This window comes from Chelon labrosus (genome assembly GCF_963514085.1).
Source record: "Chelon labrosus genome assembly, chromosome: 21".
Lineage (NCBI taxonomy): Eukaryota > Metazoa > Chordata > Actinopteri > Mugiliformes > Mugilidae > Chelon > Chelon labrosus.
The window spans coordinates 19868208-19887848 of record NC_140354.1 but is presented as its reverse complement, the minus strand read 5'-3'; the positions used below and the strand labels follow the sequence as shown (position 1 = coordinate 19887848).

The 19641-nt window shown below is 38.3% G+C and overlaps 1 protein-coding gene across 2 annotated transcripts; it reads right to left on the bottom strand.

Moving 5' to 3' along the window:
• Window positions 1–4262: 4262 nt before the first annotated feature.
• Window positions 4263–17573, bottom strand: LOC311506506 (interferon-induced very large GTPase 1-like). Of its 2 annotated transcripts, XM_084570486.1 has the most exons (11): window positions 17131–17573; window positions 16222–16324; window positions 15521–16096; window positions 14750–14781; window positions 14514–14601; window positions 13318–13404; window positions 13155–13186; window positions 12895–13000; window positions 11093–11127; window positions 10880–10988; window positions 4263–10459 (listed from the first exon to the last, which is right to left on the bottom strand). In XM_084570486.1, the coding sequence occupies exons 2-11, from the start codon at window positions 16313–16315 to the stop codon at window positions 5652–5654; spliced, it is 5967 nt and encodes a 1988-aa protein (XP_084426612.1). In that variant the 5' UTR covers window positions 16316–16324; window positions 17131–17573; the 3' UTR covers window positions 4263–5651. The 2 variants fall into 2 exon arrangements, with proteins under 2 accessions (XP_084426612.1, XP_084426613.1); XM_084570487.1 differs by having other exon boundaries at window positions 11093–11124; window positions 16222–17573.
• Window positions 17574–19641: the final 2068 nt, after the last annotated feature.

The window sequence follows — 19641 nt, the reverse complement described above, 5'->3', positions numbered from 1 at the left end:
GTCAGCCTGCCTGATGTGCGAAGGCAGGTCGTTCCACAGTTTAGGGGCAGCGACTGAAAAGGTGTGGTCAACTCTCAACTTCCTCTTTGTCTTAGGGACGATCAGAAGTGACAGAACTGCTGACCTGAGAGAGTGTGAGGAAGTGTACGGCTGGAGCAGGTCAGACAGATACTGTGCAGTGAGGCCATGAGCACAGTTAAAAACAAATAAAGCATTCTGAAATCTTTAAGTCAACTAATGACCATTTTTGGAAGATGATTATTGTTTACCAATCATCTCACCGCTTTGCCACATTTGCATAACTCTACTTTTTAGAATAGTTTTGTTTAAATTAAAATGCATCATGGTTTGGAGATGAAACAACACTATATTCCAGCATCAGAACTTCATCCCATCCATCAAACATGGAGGTGGTAATGTCTTAGTGTTTTGCTGCATCTGGACCAGGACGGCTTGTCATCATTTATGGATCAATGAATTTTGAATTATACCAGCGAATTCTAAAAGAAATTGTCAGGACATCTGTACATGAGCTGAATCTCAAGACAGAATGGGTCGTGCAGCAAGACAACAAGCTCAAGAACACAAGTGGTTCTACAAAGGAACGGTTAAAGAAGAACAAGATGAATGTTTAGGAACGGCCAAGTCAAAGTCCTGACCTTAATCCAATAGAAATGTTGGTGGAAGGACCTGAAGCAAGCAGTTCATGTGAGGAAACCCACCAAAATCTCAGAACTGAAGTGGTTCTGTTCTGAGGAATGGGCTAAAAGTCCTCCAAGCTGCTATAGACGACTGATAACTGAGTTACTGGAAATATTTAGTTTGTTATTGTTGCACAAGGAGGTCACAGCAGATACTGAAAACAAGCGTACATGTACCATTGCAACTCCCAGATATGAACAAATGATTTGTTTTCTTGAATAATAAATGCAGTTTCATTGTTTTGATTGGATTATCTTTGTCTACTTTCAGCTACCTTTATGTGTCACTGACACCTTTGCACACTCTTGGCAATCTCAGTCAGCTTCATGAGGTAGTCATTAGGTGTGTCTTGTCAAGAGTGAATGTGTAGAACTTCTTATCTTAATACGTTTGACACCCGCAGTTGTATTGTACAGATGTAGGGTGGTACACAGATCGCTATAGTGAAAAGCACCATTCAGCTGCTGTTTTAATCCATATCATGACAAGAATAATTCAACTAAGAGACAAGACCAGGACAGCCCTTTATTTCTTTAAGATGTGAAGGTCAGTCAACCCGGAAAATTCCAAGACCTTTGAATGTGGCCTCGAGTGCAGAAACTGAGACTTTGTCAGGTACACAAAAAACATGGACTTTCAATAGATAAAAAGCTGTTTTACAACTTTTTTTTATTACAACTCAGTTTCACCATTTATAGCATGCAAGGTCAAAGTCAGCATTGTATTGTTAATGAATGAACAACTCAGTACAAGATAATTATTTTTAGACATATTGTCTCCATGTAACTCATTATTTGAGACATAATTAAGGTTAAACTATGGAAGTTCATAATAAAATAAAATATTGTCATTGCACAACAAAATTAAAAGCTTAACCTTTAAAGTGCACATCACTTAACAAAAGAAGACATTAAAATTTGTTCCACCACCTGGTGGTCACAGTGAGAGCCTGCAGCGTATCAAAGGAGTCAAACTAGCGAATGACTGTTTGTAGTTGATTTATTATTGATTATGAAAGTATTCGATATGATTGTAATAAATGTAAACAATAATAATGATGTGTATTTCCTCTTTAATGATGATCATTTAAATCAAACAACCTTCATACAGTGCTGTTTTTGTTGTATTGAAACCCTTCAGACATCACTGTTTGACTGCCTAATGCCTCAGTGACTAACAGCAATTTAACTGAACTGAAAACTACACATCTGTTTTTCTCAGCAACTTAAACTAAAGAATGTGGATCTGAGATATGATGACCCTGATGATACGTAGCCATGCAAGTAATTTAGTTTGTTTAATATTAATAACATAGAACACACCTGCAGAATACTACTGGGGAGAAGTGGAGGCAAATGTGTCTTCGACTTCAGGATCAGATGTGATTTGTGAATGTGACACTTAAATACACATGTAATTTTTCTGCAGCTTTCTGTAGCAGAATTAGATCAATTTCCACATATGTTTATACATACAAGAGTTTGTATTAGTACAAGTTGGAATTCGTCTTGGTATAGATACAAGTACAATATATAAACAACAATACAACCTCCTGGTCTAATGGCTGATAATAGGCAGTGGACACCCGCAAAATGTTCAGTTTGTCACAAAACATACTGTTATGTTGAGTAGGACACCATCACCAGCCACCAGAAGTGCAGCTTTAGGCTGGCCAAGGTATGATGGGTGACAGGAGATACCTGGGTTGGGTTCAGTTTGACGGGTATCCCTGATATTGGTCTCAATCTCCCGGATAATGGATACAACCACACTGGATGGAGAAAGGATGGTCTCCTTCCTCCCCCACAGGTGGCGAGAGAGGGCGTCAGGTTTGAAGTTCCTAGTTCCAGGATGGTAGGTTAGGGTAAAGTTGAAATGGTTGAAATATAACTACCACTGGGCTTGACGTGAGTTCAGTCTCTTTGCTATCTAGTCCAGACCAGAATCAGATGTTCAGTTCCATCCTGCCAGTGTCTTCTCGGTAGGGGAGAGATGATGATAAATTTTGGCACATGGATGCAATTGTCTGTGAAATTGTGGGCCTATATTACAGTATAATGTAGTATAACAGTATAATGAATGAGTTAATGAGTGGGTCATTAGACAATGCTTCATGGTGTCATTTTAAATGCATAGTAGTCTACTGCAGAGGTCCACTTAGGTGGCCTACTTATCAGAAAGTTCAGCCCACCAAGTGAAATCATCAAATTGAGAAGCAGCGTGCAGGGCGATTGATATTCGTTCATATAAATGTAACAAATAATCTGATTTTATATTTATTTTGTGCCATCCCCGAAAATATGCTATACCTCTGCTGATGGACATGAAGTCCAGTTTCTCAACCATGTTGGAATGGATGTCATGTACATCAGAGTCGCAGGGCACTTCAGACTGACCTGTTTCAAGATCTCCCAAGAGACACGACTGCTGTGTTTAACAGTTTGGTTAAAGATGAGACTTTGAGACCAGTAGGCCAGTAATTGTAAGAAATGTTAATCATTACAAGATGTGTCTTTAATTAAAAAGTACTATTTTGCAAAAACAACGATAACTTCGTTGAACTGAATTGAATAATTTGACCAAAAAAATGAAGATAAAAGGTCAAATGCAAAAATGAGCCCAGCATTAGATCTTGCCTCTTATACGCAGTCGTTCACCTTACCTCGTAACATGATAAGCCTATGATTTATGATATATATTTCACTATGTGCTCTTTTCATAAAGACGTGCTCCGTTCGTTATGTTGCAATATCCGACTGCAGCTCATCTTGAGAGTAGATTGACAGTTACACAAATTCCAGTCAGAGGATTTTTGCTTGACAATCCCTGCTGCTATCCAGCCATGGTTATATGTAAGCACCACATTCACAGTATTACGCCATTCTTGGAGTACGATACACTGAAAAAGATCAATTGAAATAAATAAGGAATGATGTCTAATGAGAAGAACAATTACATCTACAAATGTTTCGGTTTCTAAAATAAATGACAAGCTTTCATAAATTATGATATATGAAGGATCAATTAATTAGAGAAGGATAGAGGTCTAAAGTAACAGTGAGTTAACGGTCCAAAAGACTTTTTCTAGTGTAGTTTCTTTGTTCCTTTGCAAATCAGGTTAGGGCCAACACACTGGATTGGCCAAAGCCCCGCCATGTGTACACATTGACAGAGGAAATACACAATCATAATCTCACCATAGTAACTTGAGCCACAGTTAAAAGTTTTGACTCCAGGGGACAGCAGAAGTTGTGAGTTTGCTTGGTCAATCTGAAACTGAGCAAAAATGAATAGATTTGCAGATGCGGATGTTAATTCAAGCTCTCAACGGGGTCTTGGTAACCTTTCTGTGTGAACTGGTGAAGGAGCTTAATATTCGAACTGTGAAGTCGACGAGTACGTGTGTTGTCACTAATTGTGTTGAAACTAATTATTGTGCTACAGTTATTCTCCAGCTCAGAAGGTAAATTAGTCCACCTCTATGCAGTCCCTGCCCAACAATAAATAGCTATGCTGAGGCAATAACCTTGCCCTTTCAGAACTCTTCTGTTTGTAGTTAGTTTAGCTGCCTAACTGCTAACTGCTACTGGGCAAGAGGGGATTTAAAAACACAAATGTTGCTTAAACCAGTGGTCTTCAGCATTTTTCAGGGCAAGGGCCCCTAAACTGACAGAGATATAGAGCTGGACCCTCTACTACTATTGTATAAAATTGTGTTTTATATTAAACTGGGCCTAGTGTTCTACAGTTTATAATTGAATTTCCCTTGGGATTAATAAAGTATCTATCTATCTATCTATCTATCTATCTATCTATCTATCTAAGTGAAGTAAATGTCTTTTTTCTTTTTTTTTTTCATTTTTATATTTATTTATTTATTTATTTATTTTTACAAAGGTATCTTCTTTTCAAGTAATATTGCAGCATGCATCCTTGTGTCTGGGATCTTAGGGCCTGTTCAGACCTTGCATTAAGATCCAATTTGGGGAATCCAATTGCAACTAGCCAACATAAAAGACAGTTGTGAACACCCCAGGACACGTTGAGATGACATTTCTATACTCTGTTCTGACTACATTTACATATAAAACAAAAAAGAGAAAGTTAGTATTAGGGAACTTCAGGAAAAATCAGACACATTTTCCTCCAATGACACCAGAAGTAGTGAATGTTCAGCACAGTATTTCGATTCAGTGTAAATACTAAGTTGTCATCCTACAGATAAATATGTTTTCTTCTGTATGACTAGTGACACTAATAAAAACAAAAGTCTTGACAGAATCCTGAGATTTAGAGATTCAACAAACAAACAGACAAATATCATCTTCGATGATTCATGAATTTAATATGGAATTCTAGTAAAACATTCAGAACTGAGATTCCTTACAGGAACAAAATACTACCATAAAACTGAGACTTTGTCAGCAACAAAATAAAATCTTGTCTTTCAGTGAGCAGTTATTTTATTACAACTCATAATCACTATTTATAGCAGACATGGTTATTTGTATCACAGAAGGAATACTGTAATAAATGAGTATGAGTAAACATATTTTCTTAATGTGGCTTTCCTTAAGACTGCAGATCAATTAAAGCAAAAGAATGATTGAAAATAATGAACGATGAAAAACTCCTATGTAAAGTTAGGTATATATAATAAATTCTGAGCAAAGTGATAAATTATGAAACAACCCTTGAATGTGTAGAAACTGAAAAAGCTGTAAAAGCACCGTGCTCCACAATCCTAGTGCAAACTGCACAGAAGAGGATTGAGGACAGAAACAAAAATATCCTTCCATCACAGATGGTTGTTTCAACTCTGAATGAAGAACAATGGTATAAAAAATACAAAAGATCAGATATTCTTTTTTCGATTTATAATTGTGTGCACAATGCTTTACAGAATTTTACTAGGAAATGATCGTGATTTGTTTGTTCCACTCACAGTTTTACATTTCATTCAGACTCTGAATAGCTTGTTGTTTTGTGTGTTTTTTCCACTCACTGGGAATTTCCCCTTTGCCCTCGAATTTGTAACCATAGTAGTGTTCCAGGTCTATTTGAAATCGACACACAAACCATGTCCAGTATTTCAGCTTTGACTCATCAGGGGTAATTCTCCAGTTGGCATAACTTGGTCCAGCATTTCGGTACCGTTTAAAAGGATAGGAGTATTTTGAACTTGGGTCAGGGTAAAAAGATTTATCACTTGCAACATTTGTTGTGCAGAAATCAACACTCATTATGACTGTGTTTCTGTAGTGCCAACCATTGATTGCAGATGATCGGTGAAAAGGGACACTGTGGTCAATAGGACTGTGATCTTCCAGGGTGTTGGTGCAAACAGCTGCACAGAATGGACACGTTACCCAGCAGCATTTACACAGTTGATCAATGAGGATTTGATCAGGTCTCAGCCTGAATTCCTTCATTTTATCCAGGGAGAGGTGGTTCATCTCTCGAGTGATGTTAACCAGACCTTTCTCTATCTCTTCTTTAAGAAAGTCAAAGTTGGTTATGTCCTTGAAGTTTTGACAACAAATAGTTTTAAGTGTCAGCTCATCCTTGAGGAGAGAGGAAAATTCCTTCACCCACATCTCTGTGCTTCCTTTCTGGGTTTTGACTTTTTTTGTTGCTTTGAATAAAGCTTGTTTCACAAGCTGACTGATGTCATCAACATTTTTCTTCAGTGTCTTCAGTGCTTTGCCTTTGTGTTGTCTGAAGATGTATTTCTTGACTTCTTCTTTTATAAAAGTCTCTACTTGTCTCCTTGGATGTCGTATGTAGCTGATGAAATCATCAAACTTTTCTTTCTCCGCAAGTGATTTCAGCAGATGTTTCTCCAAGTCCAACCTGTTCCCACTGAATGCTGGGAAATTGCACCTCATCTCTCCAGCGAGATCAATGGCGGTCTTGTTACAGACAGCCTCAACAGTGGAAACCTTTAGTTTTTCACAAATAATTTCTCCAAACACGACAGCAGATGAGTTTCCTTTGTAGAAGCTTCTGAAAACATTGTAATATTGTGTTTTCTTGTTGTTTAAATAAGTGAAAGCATCATTGTTCATTTTGAATTTCTGGTGAGAATCTGAAAGCAAACTCCCCAGTCTTTCAAAAACATACAGCAAGAGATCAACTGTAAACTCCTTCTTGAATGAATATTTCATTTCTCTTTCAAATTCTGTCACTTTTTCTTTAACGTTTTTGGCTACTTCTTGAAGATAAGTTGGGCTGTAGCCTTTTGTTGCTATGGGCTTTTTCTTAAATGCATCGAGAGATTCTTGTTCGACATCATGAATGAAGGATCTGATACATTCCGGTTCTTCATGTTTTAAAGCATTTTGTTGTTGTGTTGAATCAATGCCAACCTTGTTTTTAAAAAATTTAAGTCCTGACTTAAATACATTTACAAATGTAAAACTGCTTGTGTGAGTGTTGGTTTCTTTCCCACTGTCTTCGGATTGTTGGCTTTTGTTGCAGAGATCTTGGTTTTTCTTATGAGTTATATAACAACTGTAATCCTCATCTTTTGATACATTTCTGTATTTTCCACTGCAGTTGGATTCATCTATGAGAGACCATTCAATCCCCAGCTCTTGAAGGATGGAGATTTTGTCTTCTTCCAAGTTTATGTCCTTAATGGGCTTGATATCTTCAGTTAATTCACTGATGCAGTCAGTCCAAACAGAGTTGAACTGCTTTTGAAGCTCCTCTTCATCTTTTGCCTTGTCTTTTAACTGTTGAGCGAGCTCTTTGCTCTTTTGCAGCAGCTTGTTCTCAAACTCTGGCTTCTTATCATCAAGTTTCTTACAAGCTTTCTTCTGCTGGATAACTTCATCCAGTTTCCTTTTCACTTCTTTCACCAGTTCTTCACGAAACTCCTCGATTTTGATTTCAAATCGGCCTCGCCACTGAACCAGCATGTCTTTGTCTCTGTCATCCTCGAAATACAACGTCATGTCTTTCTTGATTTTTTCATATGTTTTGCTCATTTCTTTCAAAAGGTAAGTATGGTCAACCTTGTCAAGTTTTCCATTTTCAATCCTGGTGTAAAGTTGGTTTTCAATGGTCAGCATGCTGCTCCTAAGTTCCCAGGTCCAATTCCCGTATTGGACCTCAAGTTTTCTGTATGCTGCGATTTCTAGCGTGTTTTTGAAGCTGAAAACAAAATGTTCATTCAACAGGGCATTCCACAGGTCTTGAATTTTGCTTTTAAAATGTGAGAGAGTGATTCCAGCAGACTGGGAAGCCTTAGTGAGGATCATTCTCTTCAGTTCTTGGACACTTTCACTGTAACCAGGATTCGGAGGAGCCATCGGTGGACTTCCTTCCCATAGCTGGGCAAAGTATTTCACATCTTGTTGCACATCAAATGCAATGACGTCACTGAAGCACTCAACATCACACACCTCCTCTTTGGCAGCTTGCTGAGCCATTTGGTCCAGTTTTTCTTGCAGGCGTCTCTTTCCATCCATGTTTTTCTCTGCAGCTGCAATGTCGGTAACATTCTGGTGAACAAACACACAACTCGGAGAAAGCTTAACTTTCTTCATCCTCATGAAAGCCTGGACAACAATCTGCAGGACATCTTGCATCTCAGCTGGATTCTCACCAAAAATGTTGATCAGTGTCATGTTTCCCAGGCCAACAACAAATGTGGCCAGTGCATTGTCATGATGAAGAGTGGCGTTACCTGCCAATTCAAGGGCACGTAGTCCTTCAGTGTCCACTACGAGAACATAGTCAAACTTGAAATCTTTCTTGATGTCCTCTGACACTTTGACCAGTTGCATGAAGGCACCCTTGGTGCACCTACCAGCACTGACTGCAAACTGCAATCCAAACATGGCATTCAGCATTGTTGATTTTCCACTGCTTTGTACGCCCAGAACAGACAACACAAAAACTCTCTGGTCGCCCAGTTTCTTAATGACTTCTTCTAAAACACTAGATATCCATGTCAAAGGTACATGACCTGCATCTCCATCCATCAGCTCCATCGGGCGTCCTGATATCATCAGATCTGCAGCCAGCTTTGGGTATTTGGACCAGTTGGTCTGTCCACTGTTTGGTCGTTTCTTCAGATCTTGATGAGCTTCATAGATCTGTCCCATTTCTCTAAAGATATGCTCCAAACCAAAAGTTGCTGACTGCAGTTTCTTTGATATTGTTTCAAGCTCATCTTGTTTACCTACTAACAGTGGAGATTTGGGGTGTTTCTTCTTCAGAACCAAGACCTCAGACCACTTTTCATCATAGCTTTGGAGAATTGAAGACAGATCGTCTGTGGAGAGAGCATCTATTAAGATCTGAGTCCATTTCAGGAAGTACTCTTTCTCCTGAGATGACAAAGAAATGAGGCTTTCAGTGAATGACTTCATCAGTTCACTACAGGAAGCAGAACATTGATCTTCTCTGATTTTCATCAGGTCCTGATTCTTTTGACTTTTTTCCTTCTCCACGTTTCCTTTGAGATGATACAGTTCTTTTTTTATTCTCGACCACTTGTGCCACAGTTGGCCTTGACAGGGGAGAAATGTATCTTTGATCTTTGAGATGTTCATCCCCTGAATCACATTTAACATTTTCATTGCTGCCTCTTCCCCTTTTCTGCAGACGAGGTCATCTTCATCCACTCTGATTCCAGAGATGTTCCCCATAGATTTGAGCTGGAAGCAGGTTTGTAGTCCAGACAAAATCTTTCCAATAATTTCTTTGAGGTTTTCAGAAACATCTGACTGGCTTCTGTCTTTCAGACCCAGTTTGTATTTTCCTGGTTTCATCTGAACTGCATGACAGTCATTATCAGCAATGAGAATAATGAGAGGCTTCTGAGACTTGTAAAGATCTGAGATGACCATTGTACTGCTGTGACTTTTTTCCAAAGTTGGTACAAGAACTACATTGACTGAAGAAGTTTCAATCAGTATTTTAGTTTGTTTTTCAATCATCAGAGCATCACCATGAAGATTACAGAAGGCAATGCAGTCAGTGAAGGAATCATTGGGTTTTCCAGCAGGGCAGTACCAGGCAATCTCTGCCACACCATCCATCAGATGGTGAGACTTGGTGCTGCCTGGACAGTTTCTGTGGAAGAAGGTGTGGTGACGGTCATTGATCAAAGAGTTCATGAGCTGTGATTTAGACTGAGATATTGAACCCAGGCGGAAAAATGACACCATGTGTGTCTCAGCGTTGCAGAGGGGCATACTCTTCATGGTGACAAGTTTCAAATCATCTTTGATTTGCGTTGTCTTCCATGTTTTGATTATTTGTCGAAATGTCCACAGAGGACATTCCATTGCTGCAGTGTCCGGGTTAGGAACAAGGAAAGGCAAGGCGTACTGACACTGTGACAACTTTGTAATCATGTTCTGCTTAAGGAAACTGTCTGAACAGTGAAATACTGCCATTTGAACGTCCATTGGATGCACATTAGTTTGATTTGATTGATCAACATCTACAGTGGTGCTAAAAAGAGCATCTAAGTCATTGTCATCCGATTCAAACACTGGAACAGACTCTGAATGTCTCACTCCAGAACTGTCGTGTCTTACAGGAATATACCTGGCTTTGTAGTCCAACATCATTAACTTCTGTAGAAAAGTGTGAGCTACATCTTTTTCAGATATATCCTGGCTCTGTTTGACAGGTGGACCTATTTTGAGAAAGTCTTCAGGTGACAACTTTTGTTGATCTTGAAGGTCAAGTCTTCTGAACAGTGTTTCCAGTTGATGTTTCTTTCTTTTGTTCTTTTCTGCAGAACAACAATTTACCAGATTACCACAGGGAACGACATAGAAAACATGTACAGTATCAATCATCAGATCGAACCCACCTACTCATTCAAGTTTTAGTTTTTTATTTAAGTGAGGCTATTATTAGCTTTTGGTGCAACACTTGGTTTTGGGTTCAAGTTGAAGATACCTGCAATTAAGAGCTACCATCAAGCGCTCAGCATATGTTGAAAGGCTTAGTTTGTTTAGACTTTTTAATAAAACATGTTTTATAGTTTTGGTATTTTCAGTTCAGTTCTATAAATTATAAAAGAACTAAAATAAATAAATAACATGTATACCTGTATCTTTGTCTAATATTGGTATTACACTCTTCCTTAATTAGTTCTATTTTTTAAATAGGTTATAAGTTATTGTAAAAGCATTTATTTACATATTACCTTCTTCCTCAGTTTCAGATGGTGTAGACTTGATTTCAGACTCCCCTCCTATGTTGCCATCAATCTTCTCTGAGTGTTCAGCTTCACCAGGTTCATTCAATACATTACACTAAGAAAAAGGTAATTTTATTCCAGTTTCATCAACATTATGTTAAACAAGAAAAAATAAGAAAAGTATGCTAGATGTACAGTTTTTAGCTTTGAACAATTTACCTTGATTTCAGCTGAATGTTCCACCTCTCCAACTGCTGGATAATGTAAGAAAAAGCAGATTGCACGAAGTAAGTGTTGGATCATGTTTTTCTTTAGAGATGGTGAATTGGCAATAAGTTCTTCTGTACGTTATAAATGTATGTGTGTATGTAGATAGAATAATGATTAGCAAAAAGAATTTGCATGCAAGGCTTTTGTGTGAATAAACCTTAACTCAGGAGTGAGGAAAAAGGAATTACCCAATAATATAATACTGACAATAGTGAGTCAAATTGATGTTAAGCCACGTGTACACAGTTACTCTATCTTAAATGTGTCTGCCAAGATAGTTACTAGTCCGTTAGAGGAACTGAGAACATCAGTGTGTGCTGCTTCATTAGATGGTAACTGCCTATTTTTGAGCCAGGTGGGAAAAGTTGCAATTCCAGTGAGGAATGCTGTCTTTGTTGTGCCTTGTTCAGATGATTCAAGTTGGAATAGACATGTTGCTCCGTTGATTTCTTTCCAAAGATCAAAGCGCTGACCTGTTTGTTGCCCTCATTGATTTAACTTAACAGGCAGTCTGTGTTGTCATAGCTGCTGGATAAATGACTTGTTTAGTCTCAGTTAGTGGCGTGTTAGACAAAATGTATAATCGCATGACAATGACGCCATCACTTGATTTGCACCTCGCCAGAAATGTTACTATGCGTCGCAGAGACGCAGACCATAACTGATTAGTCTGACATACATTTCCTTGTTCACGTGTTTCAGCGGCCGGACAAGCACTGAATTAGGGCTGAACGATATAACGTTATCATATCTATATCTAGATATGAACAGTCAAGATATTAATATTGAAAAAGCAACGATATAAACGATATAGACCAATGACAAACATACATTGCGTGCTGCACGAAGAGTGTATTGCAATGAGAGAAACACCGGGGACTTCTCAGTCATCCCAAAATAAGCCCAATCAAAGTTTGTTTGCTGATGTGTTCAGTAGCATTACACCGTATGAGTCGACGTCCACCAGACATAAACACATTACAGACGCTATAACATACCACATTGCAAAAGACATGGTACCCGTGTACACAGTCTCGAAAGAGGGCTTTAAAAAAATGGTTCGGACGCTCGATATCGAGATATCTGGCATACTTATCGAGATATGAAACTTTGTTCATATCGTTCAGCCCTACACTGAATTCTGCCTTGTTCAGCCTCCTACAAACCATCTACTCAGATGTCTACTCTTTGTTCTGTGTTTCACTGATTTCATTGCAAGTTAGTGTTGATCTACATTTATTAACTTGAACTCCAACATGAGTCGCTCTTTTCCACCCAACATTGTGTGAAGTACAGGCTAGTCATCGCCTAGCGTTTTATTGCAGACTCACCAGCAAACAGGTAGAAATGTTTTTGCTGGCTTAGGCTTGGCATAGACTGGTTGCAGGAATATAAACTAAGCTGCACAAAGTTCCCAGAAGAGAAGTCTGACTCTCCATGTAACAGATCACATTTTAAAATCAAAGCTAAAACACCACAAAGTCCCTAATGAATTCTTCCAAGAATTTTTTTCCAGCATTCCTCAACTTAGTGTAGGTTAACTCTAAATTTAGATTAAAAAAAATTATTTTTTTGAGTCCCTCAGATCACACGTAAGTCAGTACAGACAAAAGCATTTTGTGCTGTAAAAAAGTACACACAATATATTCACATATACAGTACTTGCCTGACGGTTTCAGATGTATATTTGCAAAAACTCGACTGTTTTTTTTACACGTTTTTTCAGAAGTAATCCTTCACTAAAATGTTACCTTTCTCCTCGGTTTCAGCTGAAGACTCTGTTTCAGACTGTCCTCCTGTGTTGTCATCAGTCTTCTCTGAATGTTCAGTTCCCTCAGGTTCATTCAGTACGTTACTCTAGGAAAAATATAATTTGACATCAGCTTTATTTCACCTGGCTAGAACATTTGGAATAATGGTGTAGTCATCATGTCAGAAAAAAACAGAGTTAAACAAACAAACAAACAAACAACACTTAAGAACAATAATGCACAATATTTGAAGAATTTACCTTGGTTTGATTTGTGTTCTCCATCTCTTCTACTGCAATTAGAAAAAGCAGACGACAAGGTCGTGGTTTTACACAAGAACCAGTGTGAAGTTTTTCAGATCAGGAATAGTCTACAGTCTCTTGGAAAAAAGGTTCCAAAATTCTGTCCACATTCAAATCTCACCTGTCCTGACACTTTCTTCTTGGTAGAGTTTGTGGTCCAGTTGTTCTTTCTGCTCGTTATTCTCATCACACATCAGTCTACTGCACTCTAAAAAACAATTCAGAGGACCTGTTACAACCATTTAATTAAATGCATTGTCACAATGCAATAAAAAATATTGATTGATTTAGATTATACTTTTAAGTTACAAACAATATTTTATGTGTTCTGTTCAACTTTAGAGACTTAATTTTGTGTGCAGTACAAACTGATATTTCTGCATCACTTGGCATTGACCTCATTTCAAGTTACTTTGAAATGTTCCTTCATCTTAAGCGCATGTTCAATTAATTCAACGCTGATCGTTTTCAGAGACCATGACGTAAGTTTTTCTTCCAACAGATCTATTATCTCTACTGTCATACTTTCACTACCTTTAACGGTAGATCGCGTGCCATTGGGAAAAAAAGTTTTAGATGTTAGTCTAACCATTTATCTGTTGCACTTCCAAAACAAACAGCAAGACAAATGTTCATCTTTTTTTTTTTTTTACTCAAGACTACCGTCTTTCTTAAAGGGAAAGCGCTATTTTTCTAAAGGTGCAGTGCACCAGTTTTCTTGATAAAAATAAAAACAAAATGGATAGAGCTTTTAACACTGTAGCAATGACTACATGGGTATATCTATCTATCTATCTATCTATCTATCCTTTGACTTGGTCATTGTAAAAGTAGCTCACAAGCCAAAAAAGTGTGGGCACCCCTGCCCTAATGCATGGATTGTGCAAACATACAGATCTAAATATATGCAAATAAACTTAGAGTAAATAATATAAATAATATATGCAAATAAACTTAAGAGTAGGTAAACTCTAAATTTAAGAGTGCCTCAGATCACACGTAGGTCAGTACAGACAAAAGCATTTCGTGCTGTGAAAATGTTAATCATGCAGAAAAAGCAATTTATTAAGACACAGAGAAAAACATTCTACAATTATTCATCTGTACAAATGGATAATTGTAGAATGTTTTCCTTGAATTCATTGGAGATAAAACATTTTTTACACTTATTAAGGATAACGTTCCTATACATTTTTATACATCATTAATTTGAGAATAAGTGAATAATAAATGTGCTCTAATATCAGATGTATCTTTGCAAAACCTCTAATGTTTTTTACAAATCTTTTCAAAAGTAATCCTTCACCAAAATGTTACCTTTCTCCTCGGTTTCAGATTGTCCTCCTGTGTTGTAATCAGTCTTCTCCGAATGTTCAGTTCCCTCTGGTTCATTCAATACGTTACTCTAAGAAAAATATCATTTGACATTAGCTTTACTTCCCCTGGCTAGAACATTTGGAATAATGGTGTAGTCATCATGTCAGGAAAAAAAACAGAGTTAAACAAACAAACAACACTTAAGAACAATAATGCACAATATTTGAATAATTTACCTTGGTTTGATCTGTATTCTCCAGCTCTTCTACTGAAATAAGAAAAAGCAGACGACAATGTCGTGGTTTTATATATAACTGAATTAGCTAAGCATCCCCAGCAGACCTATAATTTAAGTTATAGTTCATTTTTAAGTAGTTTTTGTTTTTATTCCATTTTACATTTTCAGTTTATTTGTCCTGATTAAAAATATTTAGTTAAGTTTTTATTGTTATCAAGTCCTCACTCATCATAGAAAACAAAATATAACAAAAGAAGTAATATTTCTGTGTACACCAACATCAGACATACTTTTCTTCCAATCTGGTATCAAATGGCTTCATATTTTCAAACTGTCATGTAACATCATCAGTTTGTATCATAAGATTCCACATGTACGCTTTAGTCAGATATGTGTATCTATGACAGATGTATGTTCATCTTGCTGTTCTCTTCTCTCTTTCTTCTGTCTGTACCCGGCTGGCCTTAGGCAGATGGGTCCCTCCATATGAGCTGGGTTCTGCTCAAGGTTTCTTCCTGTTAAAAGGGAGTTTTTCCTTGCCACCGTCGCCTTCAGGCTTGCTCTGGGGGTTTCAGGCCGGGTTTTTGTGAAGCATCTTGAGACGATTTGTATTGTTATTGACGCTATATAAATAAAATTTAATTGAACTGAATTAAGTACAAGTGTGAAGTTTTTCAGATCTTTGAAAACGTCCAAAGTCGATGATTAGGAATAATCTACAGTTTCCTGGAAAAAAGGTTCCAAAATTCTGTCCACATTCAAATCTCACCTGTCCTGGCGCTTTCTTCTTTGTAGAGTTTGTGGTCCAGTTGTTCTTTCTTCTCTTTATTCTCATCACACATCAGTCTACTGTAGCAGCGCTGATTGTTCTCAGAGACCATGACGTCTATTTTTTCCAACAGATCTATTATCTCTACTGCATCTGTCATACTTCTTATACATGTGTGGAATCTTTGTTCAGCAAAACTGGAGAAATCTTTAAGGTCTTCCAGTGCACTTTCACATTTTTCATCCAACTTATGAGTCACTATTGTCATTACAAAAGAAAGAAAGTCTTTGCCGAAAGCTTTTTCTAACCTCTGCACTGCTGAGTTGTAATGGTTGACGTGCAGACCATTTGGCAGCAGTAAGAGAAAGGCATGAATTCCCTGATTTAACGGGATTCTGTCAATGTTTGGAAAACCAAGCATGTTAATGACAGAGATGTGCCGACCACACAAATCATACAGTTTGGATGTAAAATGTTCCACATTTGTTTGCTCATCATGGTCAAGTAAAAAGTTTTTTGGCCCAGTCTCAATGGAATTTGTATCACCGATTAACACAAGTGTGATCTTAGGCTTCACTGAAAACAGAAGAACATTAGTAGGTTAGACAACCAGGTTCATTACAATGGATGGAGGAAATGAAATGCCATAATAAAATCTTTAAAATCCATTTTATAATCAGAGTTCCTATTTAAAATCTTACTTTTGTCTTTGCTTGCAGTTGATGCAGACTTTGTTTCAGTCACCACTCTTGTGGTTCTGTCATTCGTCTCTGAGTGCTGAGCTTCATTGTTCATTGGATCAAGCTAAGGAAAAGATTTTATTTTATTCATTAAATTCATTCACAAATGCAAAAAAACAACAACCCTCAAACCTGCAAATACACAACCTTCATAAGAAGTACCACTTTTCCTATAATAACAGATTTTAGATGGATAATAAAAAGTATCCCGTTTTATTCAGCATGTCCAGAGAGGGCGCCACTGACATGTGAAACTTGTACGGTCATGGTGCGCGTCCCTGCTACCGAGTGAGATTCAGTAGGCCTATCATAACGTTACTCACAGTCTAGAAGAAACAGACATTCGTGTCTGTGATAAATTATAAAATATGGTCCGTTTTTTTTTCGTCTTTTGACTGGCTGTGGGCGACAACAGATTAAGAGCACTTGTGTTTTGTCTGAGATGAGAATGGCGCTTCACTCGTCCACTCACTCAGCAGAGAAACGAAACTTAACTCTGCTCTCGGTGAGGCAAGAATCCAGCAGAGTCGGTTGAGTTTCGTTTCTCTGCATATTGTGCGTAAGTGAATGAGTGGCTGAGTGGCTGAGTGCCAGTTTGCGCTGCTTGCTAGTGGTCAGGTACATTATGTTTCTCTGCCGAGAGAGATGTAAGATGTTTGAATGGTGTCGTTGATTGATTATATATCAATTAAATGTGGTAGGACTCAACTGAGTCGGTTAAATAGATGTCTAGATCCATGATTCTTGAGTCGACTTTGATTTCACAATAACTAAAAACACACAACAGGTCTTTTTCATATCAAACATTTCGACTCACTAGGGTAAGGAAAGCATTTACATCTGCATAACACTAGCATTGCAAAAACTCACCTGTTGCGTTTCCTCAGCTCTCCCTGCTCTGTGCAGACGTGGCTGCTTTATCTGTAATCCTCTGTCACCCTCAAATGTAGAGCTCTATGCTCTATTGGAGCATCACAGTCCCGCTCTATTGGAGCATCACAGTCCCGCCCACAGCCAAAGAGAGCGGTGGTGCCGGAAGTACGGTTCCCATTCATTTCTCTCATTGACTTTTGGAAAAATCCGTATCTAAAGAGTTTTAGAGCATGTCTTAGGATAACCAGCTACGGCTGAACTCATAAGCATATAACATATCATTTCGAGTGAAAAAACGAAGAGAAAGTCCAAAAAAAGTCAAAGGTACAAGACTGTGTACACATACCTGCCAACTTTTCAAAAAACCTTGGAGTGAGATTTTGTCGTGGGTGACCAAAATTATGCCGTGCATGCAGTCACACAAATTGGTGGCTCAGATATAAGATAATTGGAATTAACTGATGTTGTACCCATGTTGTACCCTGCATTCTGGTGGTTTGTGGGGAGGTCCAAAGCTGTTGATAGGGGCAGCCCACTGAAGATGGACAATATTAGTTACATTCTGTGAAGCAGACATAGCTGAAGGTCCACCCCCAGGAGATTTTGGATTAAGTAGATGTGGTTTCCAGCATTCTAGTGGATTTTTGGGCGGTCTGCTAAAGATGTGCGATACCTGAACTTATTCTGATTCATGTTCGGCATCATGACTTGTAGGTCTTAGTCTGTAGACTTGATCTGAACATTCAACCAGAAAACTATCGGTGTGCCTAAATGACAATAAAGCCTTATTCATAGATCAGTGTTTAAGATTTGACCTAGGTAGGTTGATTGATATTTTGATTAAAATGGTATTAAACTAATTCTTAACTAAAACCTAACCTATGTTGTGAATAATTGTATTCTTAAGAGCACTTAATGATTTATGTTCAGCCAAAAACGACACAACATTAGTTAGGGAGGGACATTATTCTTCATTCAAAGTCTCCCACCACATGGTCCATCAGAGACAAATAAAGTGCAACAAATAAAGTGCTTAAACAGTACAACTTTTTCAAGCAATAAAACTGATGAATGCATTACAAAAATAGCTAAAATGAGGCATAATCAGTATCAGATGCAGATCAGAAGCTGGGTAAAGTCCTTGTCTATGATCTGTGTGCATGGTTATACTGGCCTAGTCTCAGCTCAGATTCTCTTCTTTATCAGACTTCTCAAAGTAGTTTCTGGTTTCTCCTGCTGTCCTAGCGATGTCTCTGTATCTCTTCTTCTGTCTACTTCGGGGTGCAGGCATAGATAGTAAAGGGGTGCACTGCAGGTGTAGCGCAGCGCAAAGGTTCAGGGGCGTTCATCAGCGCCATCTACCGTCGTGGAGTTTGAAAAGGAACGGAAGAGTCTCGGACCAAGATCGGATTTTTTTTTTTTTTTTTTTTTGCGTGAGAAATTGGATGTGTGGCGTGAGTGCGTGGGAAAACAGGCAAAACCGTGTGTCACACGGCGAAAGCGTGAGAGTTGGCAGCTCTGGTGTACATGTTTTCATTTCCGAGAGAAGGAACTACTCATCCCATAAACCACTGCGCCTCACTGAAGTCGACTTGAAGCCACAACCTCGAAAGAGCCTTTTCAGCGACTTCCAAATCTGACGACGGCCACGCGAACTTTTTCCTCCAGTGATTTTTATATAGTGAATGTGCAGTTAATATCAGTTCTTTCAGTAGTAATCGTGTCAATAATAGCGTTTTATATAGGTATTGTGTATTGAATTGTATATTTAGCATCGTGTATTTTATATTGTGTGCGTGTGTGAAAGCGGTTAACGATTCAATTCAATTCAATTCAATTCAATTTTATTTATATAGCGTCAATAACAATACAAATCGTCTCAAGACGCTTTACAAAAACCCGGCCTGAAACCCCCAGAGCAAGCCTGAAGGCAACGGTGGCAAGGAAAAACTCCCTTTTAACAGGAAGAAACCTTGAGCAGAACCCAGCTCATATGGAGGGACCCATCTGCCTAAGGCCAGCCGGGTACAGACAGAAGAAAGAGAGAAGAGAACAGCAAAGAGAGAAGAGAAGAGAACAGCAAGATAAACATACATCTGTCATAGATACACATGTCTGACTAAAGTGTACATGTGGAATCTTATGATACAAACTGATGATGTTACATGACAGTTGAAAATGTAAGAGGAATCATAGGCAGGTTGGAGAATTGTTCATTCAGGTAGGAGTGGATAACTGCAGGATTCCATGAAGACTGGGCAGGCTGATGAGACCACGACAACAGATGTAGTATAGAGCTCCACAGGAAACACACCACTCCAGGCCAGAGATACTCACAAGAAGAGGGGGGAAGAGGGGGGAAGGGGGGGGGGGAAGGGGGGTGGGACACACACAGCAGTAAACATTCTACATAGTAATAGCACAGAATTGTATGACCAGTAGTATATAGGAAATTAGAGGGCAAGAGCTCTGTGCCAGAGAAAAGAAAGTGGAGGATGCGAGAGAGGA

What these genes read in the sequence shown, in the direction of transcription:
- LOC311506506 (XM_084570486.1), bottom strand. Translation starts at nt 16,315, where the DNA reads ATGAACAATGAAGCTCAGCACTCAGAGACGAATGACAGAACCACAAGA. An exon ending in AGAATACAGATCAAACCAAG is followed by an intron (nt 14,602 to 14,749) that starts GTAAATTATTCA and finishes TATTTTTCTTAG; the next exon opens with AGTAACGTATTGAATGAACC. An exon ending in AGCTGAAACCGAGGAGAAAG is followed by an intron (nt 11,128 to 12,894) that starts GTAACATTTTAG and finishes TACATTATCCAG; the next exon opens with CAGTTGGAGAGGTGGAACAT.